The sequence below is a fragment of the Chelonoidis abingdonii genome, chromosome 8 (assembly GCF_003597395.2).
Source record: "Chelonoidis abingdonii isolate Lonesome George chromosome 8, CheloAbing_2.0, whole genome shotgun sequence".
Taxonomy (NCBI): Eukaryota; Metazoa; Chordata; order Testudines; family Testudinidae; genus Chelonoidis; species Chelonoidis abingdonii.
Genome location: NC_133776.1, coordinates 19808534 through 19835004, shown reverse-complemented (window position 1 = coordinate 19835004; position 26471 = coordinate 19808534). Strand labels below are relative to the sequence as shown.

The 26471-nt window shown below is 41.8% G+C and overlaps 1 protein-coding gene across 1 annotated transcript in view; it reads right to left on the bottom strand.

The window, feature by feature from the left end:
- Positions 1-26471, bottom strand: part of SI (sucrase-isomaltase) — a 198485-nt gene that overhangs the window by 161087 nt on the left and 10927 nt on the right. The window contains 8 exon segments of the mRNA XM_075068972.1: positions 3811-3930; positions 4116-4247; positions 5350-5475; positions 7463-7575; positions 8715-8814; positions 13458-13629; positions 20652-20803; positions 25903-26012. Coding sequence (XP_074925073.1) covers positions 3811-3930; positions 4116-4247; positions 5350-5475; positions 7463-7575; positions 8715-8814; positions 13458-13629; positions 20652-20803; positions 25903-26012 — 1025 coding nt within the window.

Sequence of the window (26471 nt, the reverse complement as noted above, 5' to 3'; positions counted from 1 at the left end):
TAAGGGGGAGAGCGGCCTATCTTTTGCATAAGACTACGCCATCTCTCCCTGTGTACACCCTGTATTCTTGTTATAACAATAAAGGTGGCCTCAGGCTGTCTGATTCATATTCAATAGAGTGGTGGTCTTTTCCACGACAAGCTCTACATTCAATGATTAGTAGTTTGTATTGTTTTTTGTTCAGTTCTTATTTCAAAGAAGCTATAACGGATGCCGGAACTGAAGCCAAGAGTAAATGTCCTGTGTGTGCATACATTTTTTCAACCTCATTTGCCTGGCAGTCCACTTCCATTTGAAGTGCATTTCTAAATAATAGCGCAAAAACTTTTGTGCCAGTTTCTGGGAGCAGCTTCCTAAAATACAATCATCAAGAATTAAGTTGGTGAGGGAGAACATTAGCATCTAAGAATTTCCATGTTCTTGCATTAATTTAGAAGTTGAGCTTATTGTTTTTCCTCACTATAATAAGCCATACTCTACTTTTACTCTATGCGTGTGTAACTGCATTGACCTCAAAGAATAAGAAAGAATAAGAATAACATACATTCCAAGCACTTCGGGCCATATCTGCAAAGGTATCTGTCTAAAGGTGCAGATAGTCACCTAGTGGTATTTTCAAAAGCGCCTAAGCAAGTTAGGCATCTTTCATCGATTTCAATGGGAGTTAGGTACCAGTCTGATTAGCCAATTTTACACCTGTAGGCAAAATTTAGAAATCTGGCCCATGAAATGAATGGCAAGAGTCCAGTTAGAACAATATTGGGTCTGACACTTGTCATAAATAGATAGGTAAGGTAAGGGTTAAGTTTCTTTTACCTGGAAAGGGTAACCAAACACCTGACCAGAGGACCAATCAGAGAACTGGATTGTTTAAAGTCAGGGGCGGGAATTTGGATACTCGGGGTCTTTTTTGTTTTCTCGGCTGTGAGTAAACAAGGTTTCCTCCTAACTCCTTCTTATTTCAAATATTATACCAAAAGTCTGTGAGTACAAAGGAACCCCCAAAGCAATTCGGCTATGAGGAGCTTTGGGTTGTACGAATAGATGTGGATGGCTGTGTCTTTTGTTGTTTTCTCGGCTGTGAGTTAACAAGCTTCCTCCTAACTGCATCTTATCTCCAAGTGTCTCCTACACATCTGTGAGTACAAAGGAACCCCCAGCAATTCGGCTATGAGGAGCTTTGGGTTGTATTTACATGTATGTGGATTGGTTGGACTGGTTTAATCGGGCTATCTTTTAAATCAGACTGTTTCTTCATATTTTCTTATAAGCAAGAGCCTGTATTGAGTTTCTTAATGCAAGATTATTGTTTTATATTTTCTTTCTTTTTTTATATAAACTTTTCTTTTAAAACGTGTGGAAGTTTCTTTTCCTAGGGAGGCAAAGGGAAGGGAAAAGCCAGGCTGTGGGCTATTTTCCTATTGCTTTCAGGGAAAGAGCAGGCTACGGGGAAAGAGAAAAAGAATCACCTCTGTATCAGGTATCTGTCTCCCTCATGGGAAGGCAGGCACGGGAAAGGCAAAGCCAAGCTGTTGGTATTTTGCATCTCAATTGTCCTGAGGGCAGAGAACGCTTATCTCTTGGGAAGCAGAGAAACCGGTTTCTTGGCAAGCCTGGGAAGGAGGGGGGGGGAAGGGAGTTTCTCCCCTGCTTTTAGCATCCAAGGCATTTGGAATCTGGGTGTCCCCCCAAGGGAGGGTTGGGGACACCAGAGAGAGGAAAGGGGGGATCAGGCCCCATTAATTCCTGATCTGGTGGCAGCGAGAATATCCAAGCTGGTAGTGAGCTTGGGGGAGTTTCAGGTAAGCCCCCAGATTTTGGACGCAAAAGTCCAGGTTTGGGACAGGACCAGATTGTGGACGCTAAAGTTCAGGTCTGGGACTGGGAGGCTATTACCACAACACTGTATTTTATATATCCAAGAAAACCTCACTTTAATTTTTTTTCCCGCCTTAATATTTTTAGCGTATGTATTTCACTATCTGAATTAAGGATTTCTCCTAAAATCTCTTTCAGTTACTGTATTTTAAGGTTTGGGACCCAATCAGAACAAAAAAAAAAAAAATCAGGCTAAATCTGACATTCAGTCCTTTATTTCGCATCACATTTGTCACTAGCTTATATCACAACATTAATATTATTTACATTTTAAACAGTTAGAGGGAGGAAGTTGTTTTAATTTCCTTTGATTTTTTTCACTGATATTTGTCTTTTCATTAAAGTAATGAAAATGTTTCATAGAAATATGAGAGTTGTCACATCATAGCTGTTATAGGCTCATGTAAATGCTTAGTTAGGTATTTTAAATGTGATTCATCAGCCCAACTGCTTCAAACAGCTCTCAGAATTACTAGGGTCAGCAATATAAATACCTATTTAGGGAGTTTTTAAAACCAGATTATCAACTTGGTAGAATGTAATGGTACATATATCAAGTAAATAGTTATGCAGGCAATTTAAAAAATGCATATTCTTTTTTGTGATAGAGGCTAACAACTGCAAAGGTTTGTTTTGTTATTATTTCTTTAGACTATTTAAAATATGTTGATATGCCTGATATATAGTTGATTTAATTGCTTAACATTGACTTAAAGCAAAAAAATTAATGAGTTGGAACCATCAAGTTGTGCACACAATTGGCTCAGTCTTCAGTTGCCCTAAGCATGAGCTTTAGACAAATTGGAGGAAGAGGCAAAGGTGATTCTAAATGACTTTTCCACATTCCATGATCCTGGGGCTCACCAGGGTACAAATTAGAGCAGCCACAGGGTTCTTCTATCTCAAGTTTATTGGAATGGTCCTCTGGAGATCATTCTGCCAGCACAGGGATGCCCCTTTCTACCCTGACACCTCCCTCCTATACCTCCTCACCACTGAAGAAAAGCAAGCAGATGGATTAAAGCAGACTAACTGGGGGTTTACTCATGCAGGGTGAGATGCTTATGTACCAACATGTTCCTATCAGTGTTACCCCGGGTACTACTAAACTCCCATCCTACCTTAGTACATCCACTTGTTGGGTCTGTCTTTAAACTCGCATCCCTATCCTGCATGTATGTATGTTTACTCATGTGTGGTTCTGCTGGAGAATATGGTCACATGGGGACTAATTATCAGCCTGTTGAATGGAAAGAATCAAAGTTACTTCAACAGGCTTTGAATTAGATAAACCTCCAAGTGGATAAAAGTTTGGAGCATTCGACTATAAACTCTTCAGAACAAACCGCTGCTTCATACTAATCTTCATACAGCTTCTAGCACTTTGGAGCCCTGATCTGGATGGGACTTCTAGGTGGTTCTGCCTATAACTAATCCACAGTAACATTAAACTGCACTCAATGAGTCCAGAATGAATCTGACCTTGTTAATTACTTTCCAATTTTCATCATCTTTAAGTCAAAGTCATTTTTGAGTTACACAAGTACAAATAAGCAATTTAAATTGTTAAGCATTATGTGGGAGATTTTCAAAGGCACAGAATGGAAGTCAGGTGTCCGAATACCGTTGAACAATCAACAGGAGCTGGCTGCCAAACTGTCCTTCGTGCCTCAGAAAAATCTCCTCGTATCTCATTGTTTCCCTTTTAACACCTAACAGTGTAAATATAAGTCTTAAAAAAAAAAAATCAGTAAAAACGAATACCTTTTACATTCTTAGATACAGCTGTATAAAACAATTTCCGTGAACAGCTAATTTTACTGAAAATTTAAAAAATGGAGTTTATAACAAACACAGTGACCCAACCTTATCTGCTGTGACAACACATAGTACAGATATAGGGGGTTGCAATTTACATAAGTAGCTAGTTACCTCTCCAATGAGCTCTGTTAGTCCATCTGATTCATTTACCCACACTTTCTTTTGCATTCCTCTATCATAGGAAAGATATGGAGCATTATTAAGGCGAGGGGAGTTTGCAATGGCAGGATCCTAAGAAAAATAAACACAAGAGAGAGTTGGGAAGCTCTTCCATTTTTCTGAAGCATGGCAGAATTAAGCAATATATATATACACTACATACAATCTACACAAAATATTATAAACAATTATTATATACAAGTAATTCTGATAGCAACGTTTCAGCAGTAAAGTGAAATAGTTAATTAGTTCATTACCAGTATAATAATATATTTTTGTCCATGGTTATGCAGGTTCACAGCAAAGTTAGGAAGATCCTTAAATTTCACTTCGTCATAAGTAAAGTCTTTCTTTTCCTCCATATAGTCAATATCAGTGTATTGAATTTCCTGAAAGATAGCACAGTTCATTTTGTACATTACAAATAATAGGCTGGGCCCCCGAGTATTTTGATATGATTATGTTCTGTTTACTCTGGAGCAAACTTATTTGTGTTATTTTATTATAGACAGACAGTAAGAACTTAGGATAATTTTCATACTAACTGTGAAGCAGCACAGAGATCATGTAAACTATGAAATTTATCACGGAGATTTTCAAAGGCACAAATGGCAGTTTTGCACCCAACTACCATAGAAACTCTGTGGAAGTTAGGTGCCTAGGTCCTCACTGCCATCTCTGTCTTTTAAGATCACTCTTTACAATAGTATCCTTCAACAACAGTAGGCAGCTGTAAAGGCTGTATGTCTCTAATACTGCAGGGTAGGACAGCTCTGGGTGGTGATGGGGAATATGCTGTGGAACATACTTCAGTGATGTTCTGCAAAGGAGCAGCAAGTATGCTAGGCACTAGCTCTGGGTATACTACAGCATGTAAGCATGTATCTCACTTTTCCATCTGCAAAATGGGGATAACACTGCTTCCTTGTCTATCTCATACACTGAGATTGTAAACTCCTGAGACACTAACTGTCTCTTAGCATGTGTTAAAATAGCACAAACAGGTACTGATTTCAACTGGGGCCTTTCAGGGTATGTCTACACAGCTGAGCCTCTCAGGCCAGGTCCACAGGGGGCCCATGTCAATGCACTAAAAATAGCTGTTTAGACAGTGCTTTGAAGTTGTGGCTCAAGCTCTGAGGTTCACTCCATTCCTAGCATGAAAGTTCAAGTCGAAATGTCTACACAGCTATTTTTAACGCGAACCGGAATCTGTCGACCCAGTCTGGGAGGCTGTTTAGACATACCTTTTGAGCTACGGTAATACAAAGAATAATAACTGTAACTTCCCCAGTTTTGACTCTCAATCTAACATTAAAAGTCCTAAAAGTTACTGAAGTCTCTATAAGGTTTGTTAACAGCAGTTTCTATATGTTAACCAGAACTGACTTGTAATAAATTACTCCAGGACTGTAAAAGTAGATCCTAATCTACGATTTATTCCTGATCAGTTTAAGCACCCCCATTCACCCCCAAAAATATTTTACTCACATAGGGTATCCCAATTGCTCTGTTTCTTTCTACCACAACTTTCAACTCATCAAGAGAGGTATAATTCCAGCGACTAAGTTGGAATCCAAGACTCCAGTATGAAGGCATTGCAGGCATTCCTACCAGCTGAAAGTTAAGAAATGAAAATTAATTTAAAAAAGGTGTGTTGCATTTGCAATTTGTATGTCATTTGTCAGTGTAAGATTACCTAGTTCTTTACTTCTCTGAAACTGTTTATAAATTACTCTGATTCATGTCGAGCACTTGGAACCATAATGGATATTATGCAGTCACAACTGTAAAGTTTTTCCATATTTACTTTTCAAAACTAAAAAAAATTTTTTTGAGTCAATTAAGTTGTGTATATTGCTAGTACTATGAGACGACATAATCCTTATACCTATTACTCATCTTCTTTCTCCCTCTAGCCCTAATTCCATTTGACAATCACTTGTTGCTTCCTATCTCAAACTACACCTTAAACTCTACAGGGTAGAGATGGTCTTTTATGATGTGCTTGTACATCACCTAATAAGTGGGAGCTTTGATCCTGAATTATGGCTTTGGGCACTATCACAGTACAAACTATAACAATAACACCTATGATTTGGGAAGCAACCAATCAATTATTGGAGAAGGATATCAGATGTTAAGTCATAAAGACAAACGATAGAGGAAGAACTGTCACTATGGAAAGGGCAGCAAGCATGCATAAAAATACTGCGGATAAGTAATATTAATAGAACTTGGGCCCAGGGCCACAAAAGGACTTAGGTGTTGCAACACTCAGCATGGCAATGCTCCCAACTGGGAGCGGAGTCCAGCTGCCCAGCTGTCCAGAAGCCATGAAATTGATAAGACGGCCAACAGCCCATGCAGGTAACACAGACACTGTGTCACCCTAACTACACCGACATAAGCCTTACGCCTCTCGTGGAAGAGGAATTATGTTGGGGTAGTAGGGTACTTATATCAGTGGAGGGAAGGCTGCCTTATGTTGACCTAACTGCGTAGTGTAGATCAGCCCTTTGTTAGGCACCTAGGTGCATTAGAATGTGATCCACAAAGCCAGCACAGTAAGGGAGGAGCTGCCTAAAGTAACCAGTGGAAGATGCCATGAGAGACGTGTATTTTAAGCCCCAACCCTCTCACAAAGATGGTTGCCTAAATCCAGGCTGCAGGGAGGTGCCTATATGTACTGGCAATCCATGAACCAGGGGAAGATAGGTGCTTCTTAGCCTAAAGTGCATCTAGAACCCAATCCCATAGCATGCCCACCAAACTCAAAACAAAACAGAGTGCTGGGGAGAAGAAGGAGGCAGCCCTTCTTTATAACCTTTGTTCCACACACTGGGGATATGGAAGACCATGGGTTCAAGTCCCTCCTCTGTTTGATGATGAGAAGAAATTTGAATGGGGATCTGCCACCTCTCAGGTGAGTGCTGTAACCACTGGGCTATGGAATATTCTGATGTGAGTCTCCCTCCATCTTTCCCATTGAAGTTGCTTTACCTTAGTTAAATAATTGAAATAACTGAACTAAATATTAATTTGGCCACAGAAACAAGGAGAATGACTATACAGTCCAGTGCTTTGCCCAAGCCCACTCAGTACTCTTGAGTCCCCGTTCCAGAGCTCTGTGCACTAGGCTATACTGCCTCAGTAAGTTTTCAAAAGGGACAAGGTGATACCACTTCACCCACCTTGTCTCTTTAATATCTTGAGTGTGAGATGGCTACAACTACCCTAAGTTTTCAAAAGCATTTTATGTTATGTGAGAGCATTCCTTGAAAATGATGTTGACCTGAACAAATAGAAACCACAAAAATAATGGCTAATGTTGTTTGACCAAAAATTATATTAGCATTACAAGAGGTTTAGAGTAGCATTGGCGGTTTGTCATTGCTAATGAAATCACTACACTATGAGAAAAAGGCTAGGGAACAAAGGGAATCACTCTCTTTACAGACTGATACATGCAGTCTTTAAGCATGCTTTGAAACATTTCATTGCAATATAATCACAACAAATATGAAATGACTGATAAGAGCCTGATCACAACATATCAGCACCTACATTATTTATGGTACTGCCTCATCTGATATAAACATACCTTTACATACTCTTGAACAACTTGCTCTGGAGTGTCTCCTAAGAAGACATAAAAATCTAGAATTCCACCAGTTGTTCTGTAAGTTGCTGCTGGGGCAGGTTGGAGAGCAAATTCTGTCAGAAAAGGAATTATAGAGGGAAGTTTAAACATAAGCTAAACACTCAATGTATCCATGCAATGTTCACATGAAGGATAAGTAAATGAGTTCAGAAAAAACAAGGACATCCTGAATCATCCTTGAAATTAAATGGAGGTTGTGAAATATTCAGATTTTATTTTATTTGACATGCCTTTGCAAACAAAAAGGAATCTCTAGCAAGCCAATGCATCTTCACAGTCTCAAAAGGCTTAGACGGTTCTGATAAACAGACAGTTGTGTATGTTGCTCTAATAAGAAGCAACACTATGACCCTTTCATGACCTGTCATTACAATTGAGGCCTTGATCCTGCAATGCATTGCACTTGGGCAGATACCTGTGTAATGCCCGCCAGGCCCTGGTCAGTAGGATCGAACTGGGGACTTCCGGAGTTTAGTGCATGAGCATCTACCACATGAACTAAAAGCCAACTGGCTGTTAGCTAAGGCTGTAGAGCAGACTCATTTAACTCTCTCAAGTGGTCTTGGTGCCACTAGTTGCACAGAACACCACACTCAGGAGGTGTGTGGGTTACAGCTGCCCAGAACACTATACTCTTCAAAAGGGCTCCAGCCAGGGAGAAATACATTGTGGAACTGGGGCCTTATATGTGATTCTAAAGCTAGTTCTAGAGTAGCCATTGTTCACCTTAAATAGATTTAACATTGCTTCTTTAGGATATATATAGCTGCTGCTTGATATTTTTAAAGACAGAGTTTCCTATCAAGTTTTACATGTGTAGTTGTGCTAAAACACATGCCTGATTCTGACCTTTAAATCAACTCACTTTTGGTTCATTGTGTAGCAATCCAGCAGATACACCTCTATCCCGCTATAACGCGGTCATGGGGAGCCAAAAATCCCTACTGTGTTATAGCTGAAACCCTCTTATAGCGGGGTAGGGGTGGCAGGGCTCTGGCAATGATTTAAAGAGCTCTGGGCTCCAACTGCTGCGGGGAGCCCCAGGCCCTTAAAAGCACCACCAGAGCCCCACTGCTACTGTGCTATACATGAACCAGTGTTATATCAGGTCACGTTATAGCGGGGTAGAGGTGTATTTTTTTTAACGTTAAGCTGTAGCAGTTGGAAATAGTTATAGTGAAGTCTTTCTTACCCATGGCATTACTGTTCATTAAGAACACACCAAAAGAGGCTCCACTGTTATCTTCCAAGCACAAGAAGAAAGTGTGAGCTCCATACAAGTTATGAGTGCCCTTAAAATAAAAAAAAAAAGAAAAGAAGTACATTAAAACCCAATAGGCACACACACTGATACATTGTGAAAATATCCTGGAGAGATACAAATTGAAACTGCTGATCACACCTGCTAAAGAAACAAACAAAACCCCTGAAATTTTCTTATATTTTCTTGCATTTTTCTCCTTGCCGGGGATGTTTTCTATTAACCAGTAAATGGAGAATCAGTACACAGATAGTTGCTTAAAACATGCAGATAAAAGAGGTAGACAGATATGACAGACCTTTTGATGAGTGTGCACGCATCACAATAATGTTTTTGTGCTAAATGTGCACATCAAGCAGATAATATACTTCATATGCCATTCAGGGCATACATATTTCCATGTGTATTCTATGTAAATAAGAGAATTTTGTTTCTTTTAAATGACATTACTATCAATATTTGTTTCTTCTATCATTAGCAACAAAAAGAGCTTGTGAAGTGATAACAGACCTTGTCATAGTCCTCCTTTCCTGCAAAAGAAAGACCAGCACTGTGGATAAGATCCTCAGAAAATGCAAATCAGTGCGATTGCATTGATTTCAATGGAGCTATGCTGATTAACACAAGTAAAGATCTGGCCCCACAGCTCTACCTACCAAGAAACAAAGAGAAGCAAATCACAGTAGAGATGGACCAAAACCAGAATCATTTATCCAACTGCCACTGAAATTTGTAATGGGCCAGAGACATGCACTATCCTTGATTTTGGTTTTACAAAACAAAATCAAGACTTGTGGTTTTGCTGAGCCACAGTGGTTTTGCTGAGTGGGTTTGCAAAGAGAGTGAGTCTCTAGTAATTAGACCAGGGGCGGCAAACTTTTAGATCTGAGGTCTGCATTGGGTTTCAGAAATTGTATGGAGGGCCAGTTAGGAGAGGCTGTGCCTCCCCAAACAGCCAGACATGGCCCGACCCCCACCCCAAATCTGACCTCCCCTGCTTCTTGCCCCCTAACTGCCCCCCCTGGGATCTCTGACCCATCCACCCCTCCTGCTTTCTGTCTCTTGACCACCCCCAGACCCTTCGCCCCTAACTGCCCCCTGCCGCCCCATCCAACCCCTCTTCTCTTTCCTTACTGCCCCCCAATACTCCTGCCCCATCCACACATCCCCTTCTCCCTGTCTCCTGACCACTCCCAGAACCCCCACCCCTGACTGCCTCCTGCTGCCCCATCCAATCCCTCCTTTCATTTCTGACTCCACACACATGCTCCCTGACCGCCCTTGGAACCCCTGACCCTATTCAACCTCACTGTTCCCCGCCCTCTGACTATCCCCACCCCTGGCATGCTTCAGAGCTGGTCCTAGATAATACTTAGGAAAAGCAGTGGCTATATTTGTTCTACCAATGTAGTCTACACTCCTTACAGAACAGTGGGAGAGGGGCCATGGACATACCTCCAGACCCTTTCTGTGGCCTGGTTGCTGAAGTCAGTACTGGCTGGCCTTCCCTTGCCTCTGCTAGAGAATTAGGACCAGATTTTTTTTAATGTAAGTTGGGTGCCTAGTGATATTTTCAAAAATACCTATGCCCCTAACTTCCACTGGTGTTTTTGAAACAACTTCTTGGGACCTACATGCATCTTTAAGTGCCTCAACATCTTTTGAAATCTGTCCCTTAGGCCAGATCAACAAAGAGATTTAGGTGCCTAAGGCCCAAATTTAGGTACTACTGTGATCTACAAAACCCCTGCTCATCTGCCACCTAACCCCTTAGGTGCCTAAACTCACCAGGCACTTACATTTCCACTGTAGAAAGCCCCTAGATACCTAAGTTTCTGCTTGTGGGCAGATGCACTACTGCCTCAGGTGGGCTTCCAGATGCCTCTCTCATGCCTAAACCTTATTATGATTCACAGACAAAGTGGAGATTGGCATTGCCCTCCCAATGTTGCCCATGGTGCCCGATTCAGTAGATGTGCTCAGAGCACAACTAACCATACACAAAACAGATGGAGGAGGGGGAAAGAAAGAGACAACGTCATTTATAACCTTTAGCCCAGTGATTAGGGCACTGAGCTGGGATGTGGGAGACTCTGGTACAATTCCCTCACTCTGCCAGGAGTTTCTTATCACTCAGATGAGTGCCCTAACGCCTGGACAGTGGGATATTCTGAGGTGGGCCTCTCTCAATCTTCCGTTGTTCCATTTTGTATTAAATAACCATTTAAATGTTTATTGGGCCAGAGAAAAAGTGAGTGTGACTCTACAGTCCAGTCCTGAGAGGTGGGAACCTCTATTCAAATCCCTTGGTACAGTGGAGAATTGAACTGGGGATCCCGTATCTTGGATGAGTACCCTAACCACTAAACTAAAAATTATAGGGAGGTCACTATTTCCCTCCTTCACCTTTCATGACCCCCTCTCCCCCCCTCACACACACTATTTTGTGAGGAGTTAGGCAGGCACCTAGCCTAAGCCATTCTCACAAGAGCACCTAACTCCAGTAGAGAGATTCCCAGCAGTTGACGGCAAGGAAACATAGGCAGCAAACTCTGTGAGAGGGGTAGAGCTTATGACAACCCTTCTCATCGGCATCTCCCACTGGATAGCCTGGGCACCTCCCCACATAGTGTGCTAACTTTTGTGGATCTCCTTCTCAGGCATCTCACTCTCCATAGGCATTGAATAGGTGCTTAAAAAGCTCAGCATTGCAACACCAAAATCCCTTTCTAGATCAAGGCCTAAGTGACAAAATAATGCTGCCAGCTGTACAGTGCAATGAGGGGGAAGGGACTCTATGCACTGACTCCTCTTCTAGTACATTCATGCAGGACAGCCATAATTTAGCTGTATATCAACCCAACCTTCCAGTCCTTGCTCAGACAAAACTTCCACTGAAGTGTTCCTTAAAGACTAATGGTCAAAGAGATAGATGCCCTGATTCAGCAAAGCACATACTTAAAATTAAGCACCTGCCTCAGAGCTTTGCTGAATTGGGCCAAAATGATAAATAGACTTCCTTAAAAGTTACACCGATTAGTTATAAATAATCTAGTTTAAGGTCCATAAAGCTATGTCTACACTACGCATCTTTTAACAACACAGCTATGCCACTACAGCCGTGCCGCTGAAAGGTGCGCAGTGTAGCAGAGAGCTCTCATACCGACAAAAAACCTTCAGCCCCAAAACGCGGCAATAGCTTTGTCAGCAGGAGAACTTTCCTGCTGACAAAGAGATGCTCACACTTTTTGTCATTTGGGCGAGGTCTTTTTATCACACCCATGAACCACAAAAGTTTTACCAATGAAAGTCCAGAGTAGACAAAGCCTAAAAGATTTTATATACGGCAAGTGATATGTTTGTTATTAGTAAACAGTTCTTCATTAACAGTATATATTGTTTTGTTGATCCATAATGTCTAAAATCTGTCTACATACCAACACCAATCTAATCCTTAACTGCTTATTTGCAACTATAGTTCATTAGAGTGCTTACAAACCTTTGCAGACATTTCCCCTTGTAGGCTTTGTCTACACTGGACTTTCATCAGTAATGAGAACAAACATCAACCACACCACCACCATGAGATTTGTTTATCTACACTCCCAGAAGAGCAGATGAGGCTGTGTGTGGGAATTACGGTCAGAAAAAAAATGACCATCAAAAATCAATAGCATTTTTTTTTAAACCAGCACCTCATATTTCGCACAACTGACTTTACATCAGTGATACTCAGTAGTCTTTTAGTTACTAAGACATTGTGGGTCAGGAATCTGAAAGTGCAATATAGTTCGTCTTTTGTGTGCCAGTGTCAATAAAGCTTGGAACAAAGCCTAGAAAGGTTTCAAAGCTGCTAGCAAGAATTTTCTGTTTTATTTATTAGAAAATGGGTGTTCAGGAAACCAAGATTCAGGGCAGACAGTAATAAGGACTGGAAACAAATAGTTGTTGACATCCATGACTTACCTTGCAAAGATTCAGCCACTAAATGCAACTTTACTATTATGTCCTTAACTCTGTTGTCATTAAACTAGCGGTGGGCAAACTTTTTGGCCCAAGGGCTACATCTGGGTAGGGAAATTGCATGCAGGGCCGGGGCAGGGGGTTAGAGTGTGGGAGGGAGTGCAGGGTGTGGGAGGGGTTACGGTGTGCAGGAAGGGGCTCAGGGCAAGGGTCTGGGCAGAGGAGGGGTACGGAGTGCAGGAAGGGGCTCAGGGCAGGGGGTTGGGATGCAAGAGGGGCACGGGGTGCAGCAGGGGACTCCGGGCAGGGAGTTGGGGCGCGGGGTACAGGAGGGGTTTGGGCTCCGGGGTGGCAGGGACATGCACCTCTTTGAACATATTGTTATCTGGTTTGTTTAGCAGTTGAAACTGAAGACTCATATTAATGTTTCTCAACTTACCCACTGATTCTCAGCATTTTAAATAAACATACTAATCAAAATATTTCTAACTGTTCCTTGTGAGGCTTTTTTCCAATCATCTGGCATTTAGCAACCGCACAGTGTAGCTGACAAGTCTTTAGAGAAAAGCTCAACTAGACCTTGCTAATCACTGGCTTTTAAGAAATATCCAGTCTATCGTGGAGAGCAAAAACTAACAACATTTTAAAATGTGTTTAATGCATAATCAGAAATTGCTAAGATCAAAGCATAATAAATGAATCATTTCTTACTCCATTGGGGAAAGCATCTCTGGTAAAGATGGGCCATGTTCTCCAGTTAACATCATGCCGGTATTGTGTGTGGACGTGTTCTCCGATTCCATAAATGTTGCTGCTGGGTAGTTTGATTGAGAGCTGCAAATACTGGTCAGCATACTGAAGTGGTCCTACTCTAGTATCGAACCTGATTAAACAATGTAATAAAAAAACAAAAAAAACCCACATTAGCTTACTGATACATGAAAGGACTGCTATGGCAAAACTACGTGCTATGTCTCCATAATACACAGGTATTATCTGCCAATTTTATGGGAGTTTTTCCCTCTAGGGCTCTTTTTTTTTTTAGTACAATTGACATATGTAAATCCAAACAAACAAAAACAACATTTAACAAAAAGAGTACAGACATCAGTCTTAAATAAGCTAACACTAGGGGCTTTGCCACAAGCCCCAGGAACAAACTAACTCGCTGAGGTTCAGAGAACCTATTCCTCTCTATGGACTATGTACCTAGGAGGTCCAGGTATGGAACAGGGACAGCAACCTGTATGGGCTGCTATTCTCTTTCTTGCATAGATGGGCATGGAGTAATCAGCCAGTAGGGGTGTGAAATGGGCAGAGCTGTGGTTCTGCCCCCTGATGTGCCAGCCACGCTGCCATGGAGGGGGAAATGATTCACTACTGGTACAAATCTGGACCAGGTCAGGGTCAGAGTTATGGCTCTGTCATAATTCCCTCCCTGGTGTACTCCTTACTCAGGGCACATTATGAAATGAAATTTTGCTTCTTGATATTTAAATGCTCCAAATCCATTAGACTGTTATCATAATCTCTTAGCAATTTTTGGCCAAAGCAGCATCTAAGCTATTCAATTTGCCTCTTTATTTCTAAAACAACGTTAAAAATACAGACAGGTTTCATAGTAGCAGCCGTGTTAGCCTGTATCCACAAAAATAACAGGAGTACTTGTGGGGGACCTGTTGAGACATACCTGGCAAAATGAGAGACCGCTGGGAGAAGGAGAGGTACCAGCTCATCCCACTTTGAATATTTAACACCATTGTAAAGTCTGTCTTACTGCATGGCACAAAAACTAGGAGACCTATTAAACTCTAAGTTTTCATAAACAGCTGCCTTAGACAAATCCTCAATATCAGAGGCCAAAAATCCCTCACAAACGAAGGTGGCTAGGACATACATTGAGGAAAGACCTGACTAATGTAACAAGGCAGACATTGGATGGGTACCCCCAGGGCAAGAGGTGATGAGGTAGACCTAGCATAACATGGAAATACACAACAGAAGCAGAATTGACAGCTAACAAAATGACATGGGAAGAAGGGAAGACTGCATCAAGAGACTGTCTAAGGCCAGGTCTACACTACCCACTTACTTCAGTAGAACTACATCACTCAGGGTGTGAAAAATCCACACCTCTGAGTGACAGAGTTATACCAGCCTTAACCCCCCCAAGTACTACATCAGTAGGAGAGCTTTTCCCGCTGATATAGTGACCGCCTCCTGCAGCATTCGTAGTGTGGACCCGCCTTAATACAGAGGCAGTGGTGAAGATCCTATATTCCGCGTGGAATAAGAAGCGGCACAAGTCAAGTAATTCATACCAGTGAAAGTGCTTATACACTAGGGCAGGGGTCGGCAAACTTTCAGAAATGCTGTGCCAAGACTTCATTTATTCACTCTAATTTAAGGTTTTGCATGCCAGTAATACATTTTAAAGTTTTTAGAAGGTCTCTTTCTATAAGTCTATAATATATAACTAAACTATTCTTGTATGTAAAGTAAATATGTTTTTTTAAAATGTTTAAGAAGCGTCATTTAAAATTAAATTAAAATGCAGACCCCCCTGGACTGGTGACCAGGACCCAGGCAGTGTGAGTGCCACTGAAAAATCATCTCACATTCCACCTTTGGCATGCATACCAGAGATTGCCTACCCCTGCAATAGGGGGATAGTAGTGCTTTAATTATACTGGTATAGTTAAAGCAGTACTTTGTGTGTAGACACCCCTTAGAACATTAAACTATGTATTAGCAATTAAGAATAAATGATGCATAATAAGTGAGCACAATGGACAGAGTTTGGGCTTTTTTCAATTTTGATCCTTTTATTTTGTCCTCTACCCTATTTTGTCAGTAAAGATAATAAAATAATAATAATAATAATAAAATATAACAATACTGTGCTGTAATATAGGGCACTGTGGACCAGATCCTTAGCTGGGAGAATTTGGCATAGCTTTAATGATTTCAGTAAGAATCTGGTACACCAATTTTTATAAATATTAATTATTCCATGGGAACAAAATACGTACTGTTAAAGAACTAACTCAGTGATCTGTGCATTTTGTCTTGGACAATAGTGGTAGTTATTGGCCTGTGAAATTTCAGTTATTAATTGGTGGGACTTATTACGGTAATGAAAGATGATGGAAGTTATTAGGTTACTAGCTCTAATGATTTTCATTTTAAAAGTGAATTACAAGTCACAAGTGTTGTTCCCCTCCAAGGAAGAAGATTTTTATTTTTAATTATTGAGTCAGGTCCTCATCTGGTATAACTCAACTGAGCTCCATGAATTTCAATGGATTTACACCAATTGACACCACTTGAGGAGCTGCCCTTTTTCTAATAATGGCCTATGATTACATAATCATGTACAAGAATCAGCTATAACTGAATTTCCTGCTTTTTGTGGGTACTTATGGTAAATGCAGTGGTATGTATTTAAAAAAAAAAAAAGGTGAAAGACAATTTATGCATTCTTCCAGCAATGTTTAATTCATGTGATTTTTCCATACTGGTTCCCCTGAATTAGATTTACGGTCCCCCGCCATGTCCCCATTCAAGCAGTCATCAACCATTCATCGAATATTAAATCCACCTATTGTGCATTTAATAGTGGTGAATTAATCATTTTGGATTATTTTAACCTCAATTGGGTAAACAATACTAATAATAGCCTAAGATTAATAGCCAGTGAATAAAAGTTGAAGAGTTGATAACAACCTCAACTCATAACTGATAACAACCCTAGCTTTTCACAGGTACTCATTTTTTGACTGATTTAATAAGCACATTAGCCATGACACTTACTACTACTGGATTTCAGAGTTAGGCAGTAAATTTCATTTTCAGAAAATAAGGGGGAATTGAAGTATTTAATGTGTTTATAGGCTTAAGAACTTTTAAACATTTTATCGACATTTTTATATCACCTAGTCAATGTTGACTGGCACCAGCTTGTCCTAGATATCAAGTGGCTGGCAGCAATATAATTTGGTAATTTAGAACTTCAAACTACTTGTAACATGCACATTCCATAATATGCAGTTTCCAGGGTTCACGTGTGATTTTATTAAGCATTGGGCTGGCCCCTGCTGTTGCCCTCTCTCACTGGTGGCACAAATGGTTGGATAGCTTCCCTAAATGGGCAGATGAGGGTTCCCTACATGGGAGAATCCCCAGGTGGCATAGGCAGGGGTGCTGGAACAATTCTTATAGTGGGTGGTGCTGAGAACCATTGAACCAAACTATAAATCCTGTATATAATGGAAACCACTTCAAGCTGGAGGTATGGTAGCATCACCAGCACTCCTAGTTCCTGCACCTATGGACATAGGGCTGACTTAGCCAGCTGTATATCTCCCCTCAGCAGAGAGGCTATGTTGAGGAAGAGGAGACACAGCTAGATTCCCTTGGGAACAATTATTAGCAGGCATAGGTTACAGAAGCCCTGATCTCCTGAGGTTACGCAGCTGGAGGCTGGAAGCCAGACAAGGTGGACCAGCGCTCTGGGATGATACCGTGAATCCTCTTTCTTAAGATACATCTACACTGCCTGCTTCTTTTGTCAGCATGTAGAGTATGTATACAGATAGCCCCCCTAGCATGTATATAACTAGCAATGTAGACAGTGAGGGACTGCTTAGGCTAGTAGAGTGAAGACATGTAGGTTCATCCCCTACATGGCTCTATCCTCACCCAAATCATGCCTCTTCATCTGCACTGCTATTTTTAGCAGTATGTAGTGTCCTACTGCCTTCCCTCTGCTGGAACCCTTCCCTGTCACAGGAAGCAACTCAGGCAGTGGGGAAAGTCTAATATTTCCTGATTGCCTCCCCCGTTGCCGGACCCTTCCACTAACATGTATATCTACGTACTGCAGTGTGACCCAGCTTGCTTTTTAGTGCAGAATGTAGCTATGCATATTTTACATGCCACAGGAACAGGTGTGTATTGTAGCTATAGCCTAAGATGCTTGGTTGGTATGTCTTGCTTACATGCTCAGGGTCAAACTGATCACTGGATTTGGAGTCAGAAAGGATTTTCCCCAGGACAGATTGGCAGGGACCTTGGACATTTTTTTTACCTAATTCTGCAGTCTGGAGCATCAATCACTTGGGCATATTTGACCTAATTCAGTCCCTGCAATTGCAGAGGCCTCAGGCATTGGTGGTCACTCAGTCTTTCCTGTTCTCTGCCTGACGCACACAACATTTTAATCTAACTCAAGTTATTGGGCTCAATTTAGGGCTATCAGGTTGAAATTTAATGGCCTGTGATATACAAGAGATCAGACGAGGTGATCTAATGGACCCTTCTGGCCTTTAACTCTATGAAATTTAGACCAGGGGCCAATCCACTGCCAGGACCATGAGTTCAAAAATAGTTTATGTCCATCTTTTCATGGCCATCTCTTGCGGTCTGCATCAAGTGCGGCTTTGCTGAACCCAAGGATGTTACTGGCTTTTATCTGTTCAGATCTGCTGTGAAATATTTTAATATAAAATCTGTAAATTAAATGAGAATTAAATAAATTAACGTGATGTAAAACAAAGGAGGTGGTCCCATAAACCTTATTGAAACAAAATTCCTTTCCTGACTGGGAGTTTTGCCTGTGGAAGTTGCATGATGCAGAACCTGAACCTTTGGCATTTTGGACAAAATATTACTCTGAGCAAATGAGTAATACTGTTGAACCAGAAAACTCTAGAAAGATTTTATAAATTGAATAAGCCTCTCAAAATGTAAACCAGTGTCTTCAGTTCCTTCTGATGATACAGCTGTAGAACTTTTGAGGTGACAGCTATGTTCTTATGAATATATATTTTGTAGTACATTTCCTGCTTTTCCTGGTTGCACAATTCCAGCTTCTGCACTCACAGCTTCCTCTGAAATATTGAGGTTGTTGCAGCATCACTTAGAATTCTGCAACTTCCATCTCCTCCTACCCCCACTTAATTTGCCCTTACCCAAATCAAAATTGTTAAAGTTCAACTGAATATCAGCTAACACAAAAGGCAGTGGATGTGTCATCCTCTGTTTGACACTTTAAGGGTGACCTGAAAAGGAAACAAAATTGTGTTTCTGCCCCTTTTTGCTTATGACATATAAGAAAGGCCAGTTCTTTCTTTCTTTCTTTCATCCCTTCCCCCGGCTTTGTGTGCAAAAGAAATTCTCTCTCCACTGTGGAAGTCTGTAGGCTGATGTGGAATGTGGCAGGGCCCTCTACACTTCCTTGTCTCCTTTGGGTCTGACTAGGCCCTGGATCCAGCAAAACATTTCAGAGTGTGCTTAAAATTAAGCGTGAGTAGTCTCCTCTGAAGTCAGCTGGATAACTCACATACTAAACCAAACCACATGCCTTAGTGATTGGGGCCCAAGCAAGTAGTTAGTATCTGTAATCCCCTGAGGACAGAGACCACATTGGTTACTGATGCATGCAAACAGATGTAAGAGATTTTAAAAGTCTGGCTCATAAACTTTAATCTATTTTTAAAAAGAGATTGAGGAATCCTTACTCTGTATAGTTGCTTATACAGCCCTCATCACCATAGTATCCAAGCTAGGACTCTATCTACCCAGAAAAAGCCATCATGTCTGCCAGCCCTTGCAATACTAAGAAAACACCCTGTAACAAGGGGATGCTTCCTTAAACCAGTATTACCCGCTTACCCAATCCTACCCCCACGCATATGACTTCATCCATTCAGATTACAACCCTATGTCTTGAAGTGGCTGGAAGCTTCTTCCCTGCCTGGCTTAATGTCAGCCAGGAGAGAAATTTTAAATGGATCCCAGGCCTCATCTACATTAGGAAATTAGGTCAATATAACTACATCACTCTGGGGTGTGAAAATTCCATACCCCAAACAACACAGTTAAACTGACCTAACCTTTGGTGTAGACAGCACTAGGTCAATGGGAGAATTCTCCCATTGATTTAGCTTCCACCTCTCAGGGAGGTGGATTACCTATGCCAATGGGAAAAGCCTTTCCATCAGCAAAGGTAGCATCTTCACTGAGGTGCTAGAGCAGCACCACTGTAGCGTGTTAAGTGTAGAAAAGCCCTCAGGATATCTCCCAGGCTGAGCTCTGTAACAGAATTATTTGATCAGTCACTTAACAAAACCTGGTGCTTTGCCCCCAAGAACTAATATATTTCATTACCAGTCCTGCACACTGTCATTTTTAGGCAAGGGTCTTCCAGCCATCTTCCTTTGAACTACCAGGGGTAAAAGATGCACCTGTCCACTTCCCCTTCTAAAAGCCTCCCATCAGACAGATCTGATATCCTTGTACTGCTGAATCTGTCCTTAATTGTCTCGGGCTAGTGCTCAAGGGTGTTACTCCAAAAGTGGGACAACAATGTCTGGCCACATAATATAGCCCAGAAAATTATGCTAACTGCAACTTGGTTAGTTGCATATAACTGTTCCTACATTTCCTGGTTCAAGCTTGTAGTCAAATCTGAAAATTCTTCAACTGGATTAAAAAAAAAACAAAGGTGAATGTGGAAAATATAGCTACCTTTCTCAAAGAAAGGCTTGAAATCACTATGCAAAAGTACATGATTATATTTGCCCATGCAAATCACTAGACTGAGCACACAGATTGTGGGTGTAATTGAATGTAATTATGCACACAAATGTCAGCAATGTGCAGTTACGTGGGTATTTCTGAACAAAGACCTCACACCTCCTTATTTGCATATTTGATCCTTAGCTAAACTGGACAAAGTACTACTACAAACAAGGAACAAACCTACAGTGGCAGAGAAACAGACTAGATGGGCTAAGTGTAGTCTTCATCCCATCTCTAACAGGTATCATTTTATTACATGATTTTATGACAGTGTGAACACCTATTGTAGAGTTATCTATAAAAGGCACAAAAATTACTCACAGCATTTTGCCGCCGCTTGTTCTCGTCACAGTGATACCAAAAGGGTTCTGAATGATATCGACTTTATACTTTAAATTGGACGCTGCAGGTCCACTAAAAGCTTTTACATTCTCGTGAGGAACTTCGAATCTTTTTTTATTAGGATCAGTGAGCTGCACAGATTAAAACAGGTACATTTAAATTATTAGAGGTCCAAAAATTAACTTCTACTTTCCTACTAGAACATTTTCCTGAATCACAATATATATGGAACACGAAAACTAAGCTAAAAGACTGTTCACCTTGAAATGTCAAGCACCTGAAAGTTAAGAAATGCCAGAACTAAGACTGCCTGTGCAACCTTAATTTGCCACCCCATATGAATAGATTCTGATATAGCCTTTAACTATATGATCACATACTATTCATTCCACTCTCTCATTCAGTAGCTTATTGTCCCAGCCTCCTTGTGCAGCCTGTCCCAGTCTTATCCTGCTCCATCAGCTCCTTTACTTGTTTTCCCACCCAACCCCAAGACACACACTGCACTGGATCCCAGTCCACACCCTCAACTCTTCTCCCTCTCCAGCTCCCAGTGTCTTGCCCAGACAGGCAATTCATCTCCTTTGCCCCATCAGCTCCCAATCGCAGTGTCCCATTCCCAGCTCCACCAGGCTTCTTGTCCTAATTTACACTCTCTGCCTCTGCTGCTGTCCCACCGTCACTCTCCAGCCCAGCTCCTTCCCCTTCTACATTTGAATCTGGCTATTCCTCTCCACACTGTGTTGGTCCAGCAGGGGGAGCATTTAAGAGCACAGCACAGATGGTCACCTGGCTCTCAGCTGTGGATAGCAGCAATTGCAGGGAAAGTTCTGTTCAGTGCCTAGAGCCCTGGGATGGAGCATACTAAACACAGGTATCTATGGAAAATTTAGCTGCCAAACTTTAAGCAATTCTCTACTGTGCAGGTACAAAACTGAGATTTTTCAAAGGCATAGAACTTGACCAATTTCACAGAAACAGCAAGAGGCAGCCCATGGACTTACTTCAGTGTCTCAGCAAAATGTCTAACTTTTTTAATGTGGGGAAAACAATGCATTTTTCTCTAACCTTATTCTCAGAAACAACTGAAAAAAATTAACATTGTAAGCACATGTAAATAGGATCTTACAATGAGAAGTGTCTAGCAACCTTAACTATAGGTCACACTACAAACTCTGTCTACTATGCTATAGATTTTATTAATATAATTAATTCTGTTAGACTGATGCTGAATTTAACACCATATTCATTAGGAAACCTCTGTAGCAGTCATGCATGAATGTATATATATCTTTCCTGATTTTCTAAGCATTCTATGAAATAATTAAAATCATATTTAACCAATATTCTATCATTACTATGAATTGAAACTAAATAAAGTATTTGCCCTACCCAGTTATATTAAACAGCCATTTCAGCATAATTAAATATGCCCAGGAAAAATTTGCACAAATAATTCACTGATAGAAAAGCTGAGATTTTCAAAACACACCAAGAAGTCTTAGAGGCACAACTCCCATTGGGCTAGGTTATCCTATGTGACCATGCAAAGCTTCTCATTACTCCCTTGCATGGGCTACCCATAAAGTGCAGTGTGGGAGGGGAAGTGGACCCTAAAGAAGTGCAGGTGCAGGTGGGTGAGAGGAGGCAAGACCTGGCTGGAGTCTGGGCTGTGCCCCCTCAATGTCAATCAACATAGTTGCAAGCGTGCATCAGGTGACCTATGCTCTGCCAAATATCAGCCTAGTGCAATTTACTTAATCTCTAGACTAGTGGGGAGACCAGGAGGCTGAATGTGTCCATCCAGGAAGATTGCAGAGTGATGATCTTGTCCATTGAAATTAATGGGCATTATGCCTCTCTATCCCCATAGCAGCTCTGAAAATCTCAGCCATAGTCTTTATATGGATTTAAAGTTGCATAGCTAGGGAAGTGTTTATCCCATGTACCACTGGCCAGATTCTGCCCCTGGATGCCCATGACTACATGCAGAGGTGGCTCCAGGCACCAGTGCACCAAGCGCGTGCCTGAGGTGGCAAGCCATGGAGGGGTGGCAATTTGGCAGTGGGTATGCTGAAGGAGTAGGACCAGTGGACCTCCTGCAGGCATGCTGCCAAAAGCCACCTGACTGCCATGCTTGGGGCGGCAAAATACATAGAGCTGTCCCTGACAACATGCGTGCACTTCAGAAGGAGTCATGTGAGTGCAACAGAGGCCAGACATTAGGTAGGATTCTGTTTTAAGAAAGGGCTTCACTATAGTTCCCACCACTGATTTTTTTTTTCCAATCTGTTATATAAAAATCCAAATTTATATGCAGGATGTTCGCCTGAGAATATTTTTGAATGCAGCATTCATTCTAAAACGATTCCATTTTTCATATTGTTCCTAGTCAATCTGACACCAAACTGACATGTAATCCTGAAGGGGATGAGGTTAACACAGTACGGTCACATTATCATTTTAGGTGCCTCCAAGGTTTACTAATGAATAGAAAAGGTCTTTGGCTTATAAGATTCTCCTGCAGATACCCAAAAATCAATTTTGCAGCAGTTCCAGAATATGCACTACCAGAGCTCCTATAACCCAGAGAGGTGGGTCCTCTAATATTTGGAAACCAAGGGAAAGAGATACAACCCAATACAAATACAATTTTAACAGTGCTGCACAATTGCATACTTGGCACCAGGTTGTGACAATAGAACAACTTTTTTTTAAAAATTGCATAAAATTACATAAATTTGCAAAAAATCATACTGATTAGCATAAAGTAAGGTAGTGCAAAGGGGTCCAGCTTCTCCCAAAACCCCAATTAAGTAATTCAGTGGGTCTCTAGCTAGGATGACCATATTTCCCAAAGAAAAACACAGGACACTCCCCGCTGCTTACCTGAGGTACCCCCACCATGCAACACTGTTGCCCGTGGCTGGAACCCTGTGGGAACCCCCTCAGGAGGCTGTCACCCATGGCTGGAACCCTGTCTCCCCCTCCGCATGGTGGAATGCTGCAGGCTTTTCCCCCTCCCTCTACGGGGGGCTGGCATCTCTGCTTGCCCTCTCCACACTGCACCCTGCTTTTTTGACAAAAGTGGGCATTTGTCCTGTTTGTTCTTGCCAACTGATCAAGTCAGCAAGAGCTGACGAGAACGTCCTTTTGAAAAAAAAGTCGGGATGGCTGGGACAGGGCTTAAAAAAGGGACTGCCCCTGCCCAAATGGGATGTATGGTCACCGTACCTCTAGCTCTCTATATACCTGTGTTGCAGCCCCACATCAATTAATTATGTACTCCTAGCACTTTAACATCAATCAATTATGTCCCTTCCAGCTCCATATTAATTAATTCTGGTCCTATTAGCCCTAAATCAGTTTTTTTTGTGTGCCCCCAACCCCAAACCAATTAAGTTTGTGCTTCCCAGCCCCAGCTTCCAACCCCACTCCACACCAGTCCCACATCTTGCCCCGTAGCCCATGTGTTTCCCTGAAGCCCCCCAGGGGATCTTAAACCCACTTTTCAATCTGTGGGGGGAAAGCAATTTGAGGAGCTCTTCATCTTCCTCTGAGGCCCAAATGGGAAGCAACAGCATGGCACAGCACCAGGGGTTCTTTACTCTTTTCCTAGGCTTGAAGTTGCAGTGGAGAGGAGAGGGGAGACAGGAGCAAAAGGGAGCCAAGCCATTTTTCACAGGAAAGGAGGAGTGGATGGAGCAGAGATGCCCCGAGCTGCTGAGCTCTTACCATTTCCAATTCCCCTCTTGTAAAAATGGTATCAGCAGCTCTCTCTCGTCCTCCTCTGCTACCCCCAAACCTCTCACAGCTCCTGAGAGGATGTGGGAGAGCTCTAACTGCCACCCCTAATTGCTTTCCCAAGAGGTGGGAGGAGGGGGAAAGGCAGCCAATTAGAGTCAATTTTCCACATAGGCTGATGGATTTTCTCTGCAGACCTCTAAAATGGTTTGGAAACCCTAGTGTTGGTGCAGGTCTGCAATTGTTAGGACAAAAATTAAAAATGACTTGTATTTGACTGAAACTACAAAGGGAACTTTAGCCAGAAATTTGTCTAAGACTACATGGCCAGTGCTCCTTAGTATCTGAAAGGTGCTATGGGCTCTTTAATGAATACAAGTAGTCAAGAACTGGATTCAATCTCTTATCCAAAAGATGACACTTCTATAAACTCATTGGCTGATTCGGGCATTGGTTCAGTATTGACTTTCAGAAAAAGGGACTAAGCACTGAATAAACAATGCTTACTCTAGTTCCATTGTTTTTCGTTTGCAGTCTCTCCTCTAACTACTAACCAGGCTTGACCCTCTACAGCCGAAGATGATGCAGTTGTTAACATTTATTTTTACTCTTAAACTGTATTTAATCTCAACACCACTGGATTTTTGCTTTAAGGAATAATGGGGTGTTTATATCGGTGTCACTCAGATATTTGTTTTTGAGCCACTGCCCAGTTCTTCATTTCAAATTAGATGGAAAAACCAAGAAGCAGATGAGTTCTGATGATTACAGATCCCAGGCTGTTTTGAGAGGGGAATAGGGGGCATAGGAGCTGACTTCATGGAAACTCCAGGGTCAGAGAAACTACAGGGGAAAAAAAATAGTGAGTGCTCAACAGTGTCGGCCCCACAGAACAGCTCTTCCATCCTCTCCCCCACACCTAGTGTTTTCCACCTGCTGCGATCAGCTGTTCAGCAGCATGCAGGAGGTGCTGGGGGGGAGGGGGCAAAGCGAGGATAGGGTGCACTTGGGGGGGCGGAACGGGGCAGGAAGAGGGGGCAGGGAAGAGTGAGGGCAAGAAGAGGCAGAGCGGGGGCCTTGGGGGATGGGTTCAGTGGTGGCTGGCCCTGGGGTGGAGCAGGGGTCGAATACCCCCAGGGAATTGAGGAAGCCGGTGGCTCTGTTGAGAGTGGGGGTTGCTCAAATGCCCTGGTCAAACAGACAGATAATAATCCTGACTATTCAGATTCCAATCGGATATGTTATTGCTCTTCACTACCTCTCCCACATTGCTGTAGTGTTGTGGTGTGCGGTAAAAAAGCTAGAGCACCCATTCTGATTCTGGAAAGCACTTGGACCATCTTCAGGATGAATTAGAACAAGCTGAGACTAGAGAGAAAAGGAAACTCTCCATGATCCCACTACCAGTCTCTTCTGCCATTTGCATCTCCTGTGTTATGAGGCAGTGTAAAATACTAATCTTAAATATCATAAGAAACAATTTAACCTTGAACCGGAAGCGATTTGTTGTCTGATATTCTCCCGTGAGCTGGACAGTGGTAATATCATTTCCAAATAGGGAAGGTGAAGGCAGCCTCGTTAACTTAGCTACAAAACCTTAACAAGAAAAAAAATAATATTACAATGTTGCTTTATTGCACAATGAAATCACAGAAATGTAAAGCTAGAAGTGTCCAGAATCAGGGCCAAGGATACCTAGACCCTCACTCTCCGGTGCTTTGCTAGCCTGTTCTTCAAAACCTCCGATGATGGGGATTCCACAACCTCCCTTGGAAGCCTATTCCAGTGCTTAACTATCCTTAAAGTTAGAAAGCTTTTTCCCCAATATTTAACCCACATCTCTCTTGCTGCAGATTAAGCCCAATAGTTCTTGGCCTAGCTTCAGTGGACATGGAGAATGATTGATCACAGTCTTCTTTTATAACTGCTCTTAATGTATTTGAAGACTTATCAGGTCCCTCCCACCTCCATCCCAATCTTCTTTTCTCAAGACTAAACATGACTAGTTTTTTTGTTGTTTTAAACTTTCCTCAGGTCAGGATTTCTAAACCTTTT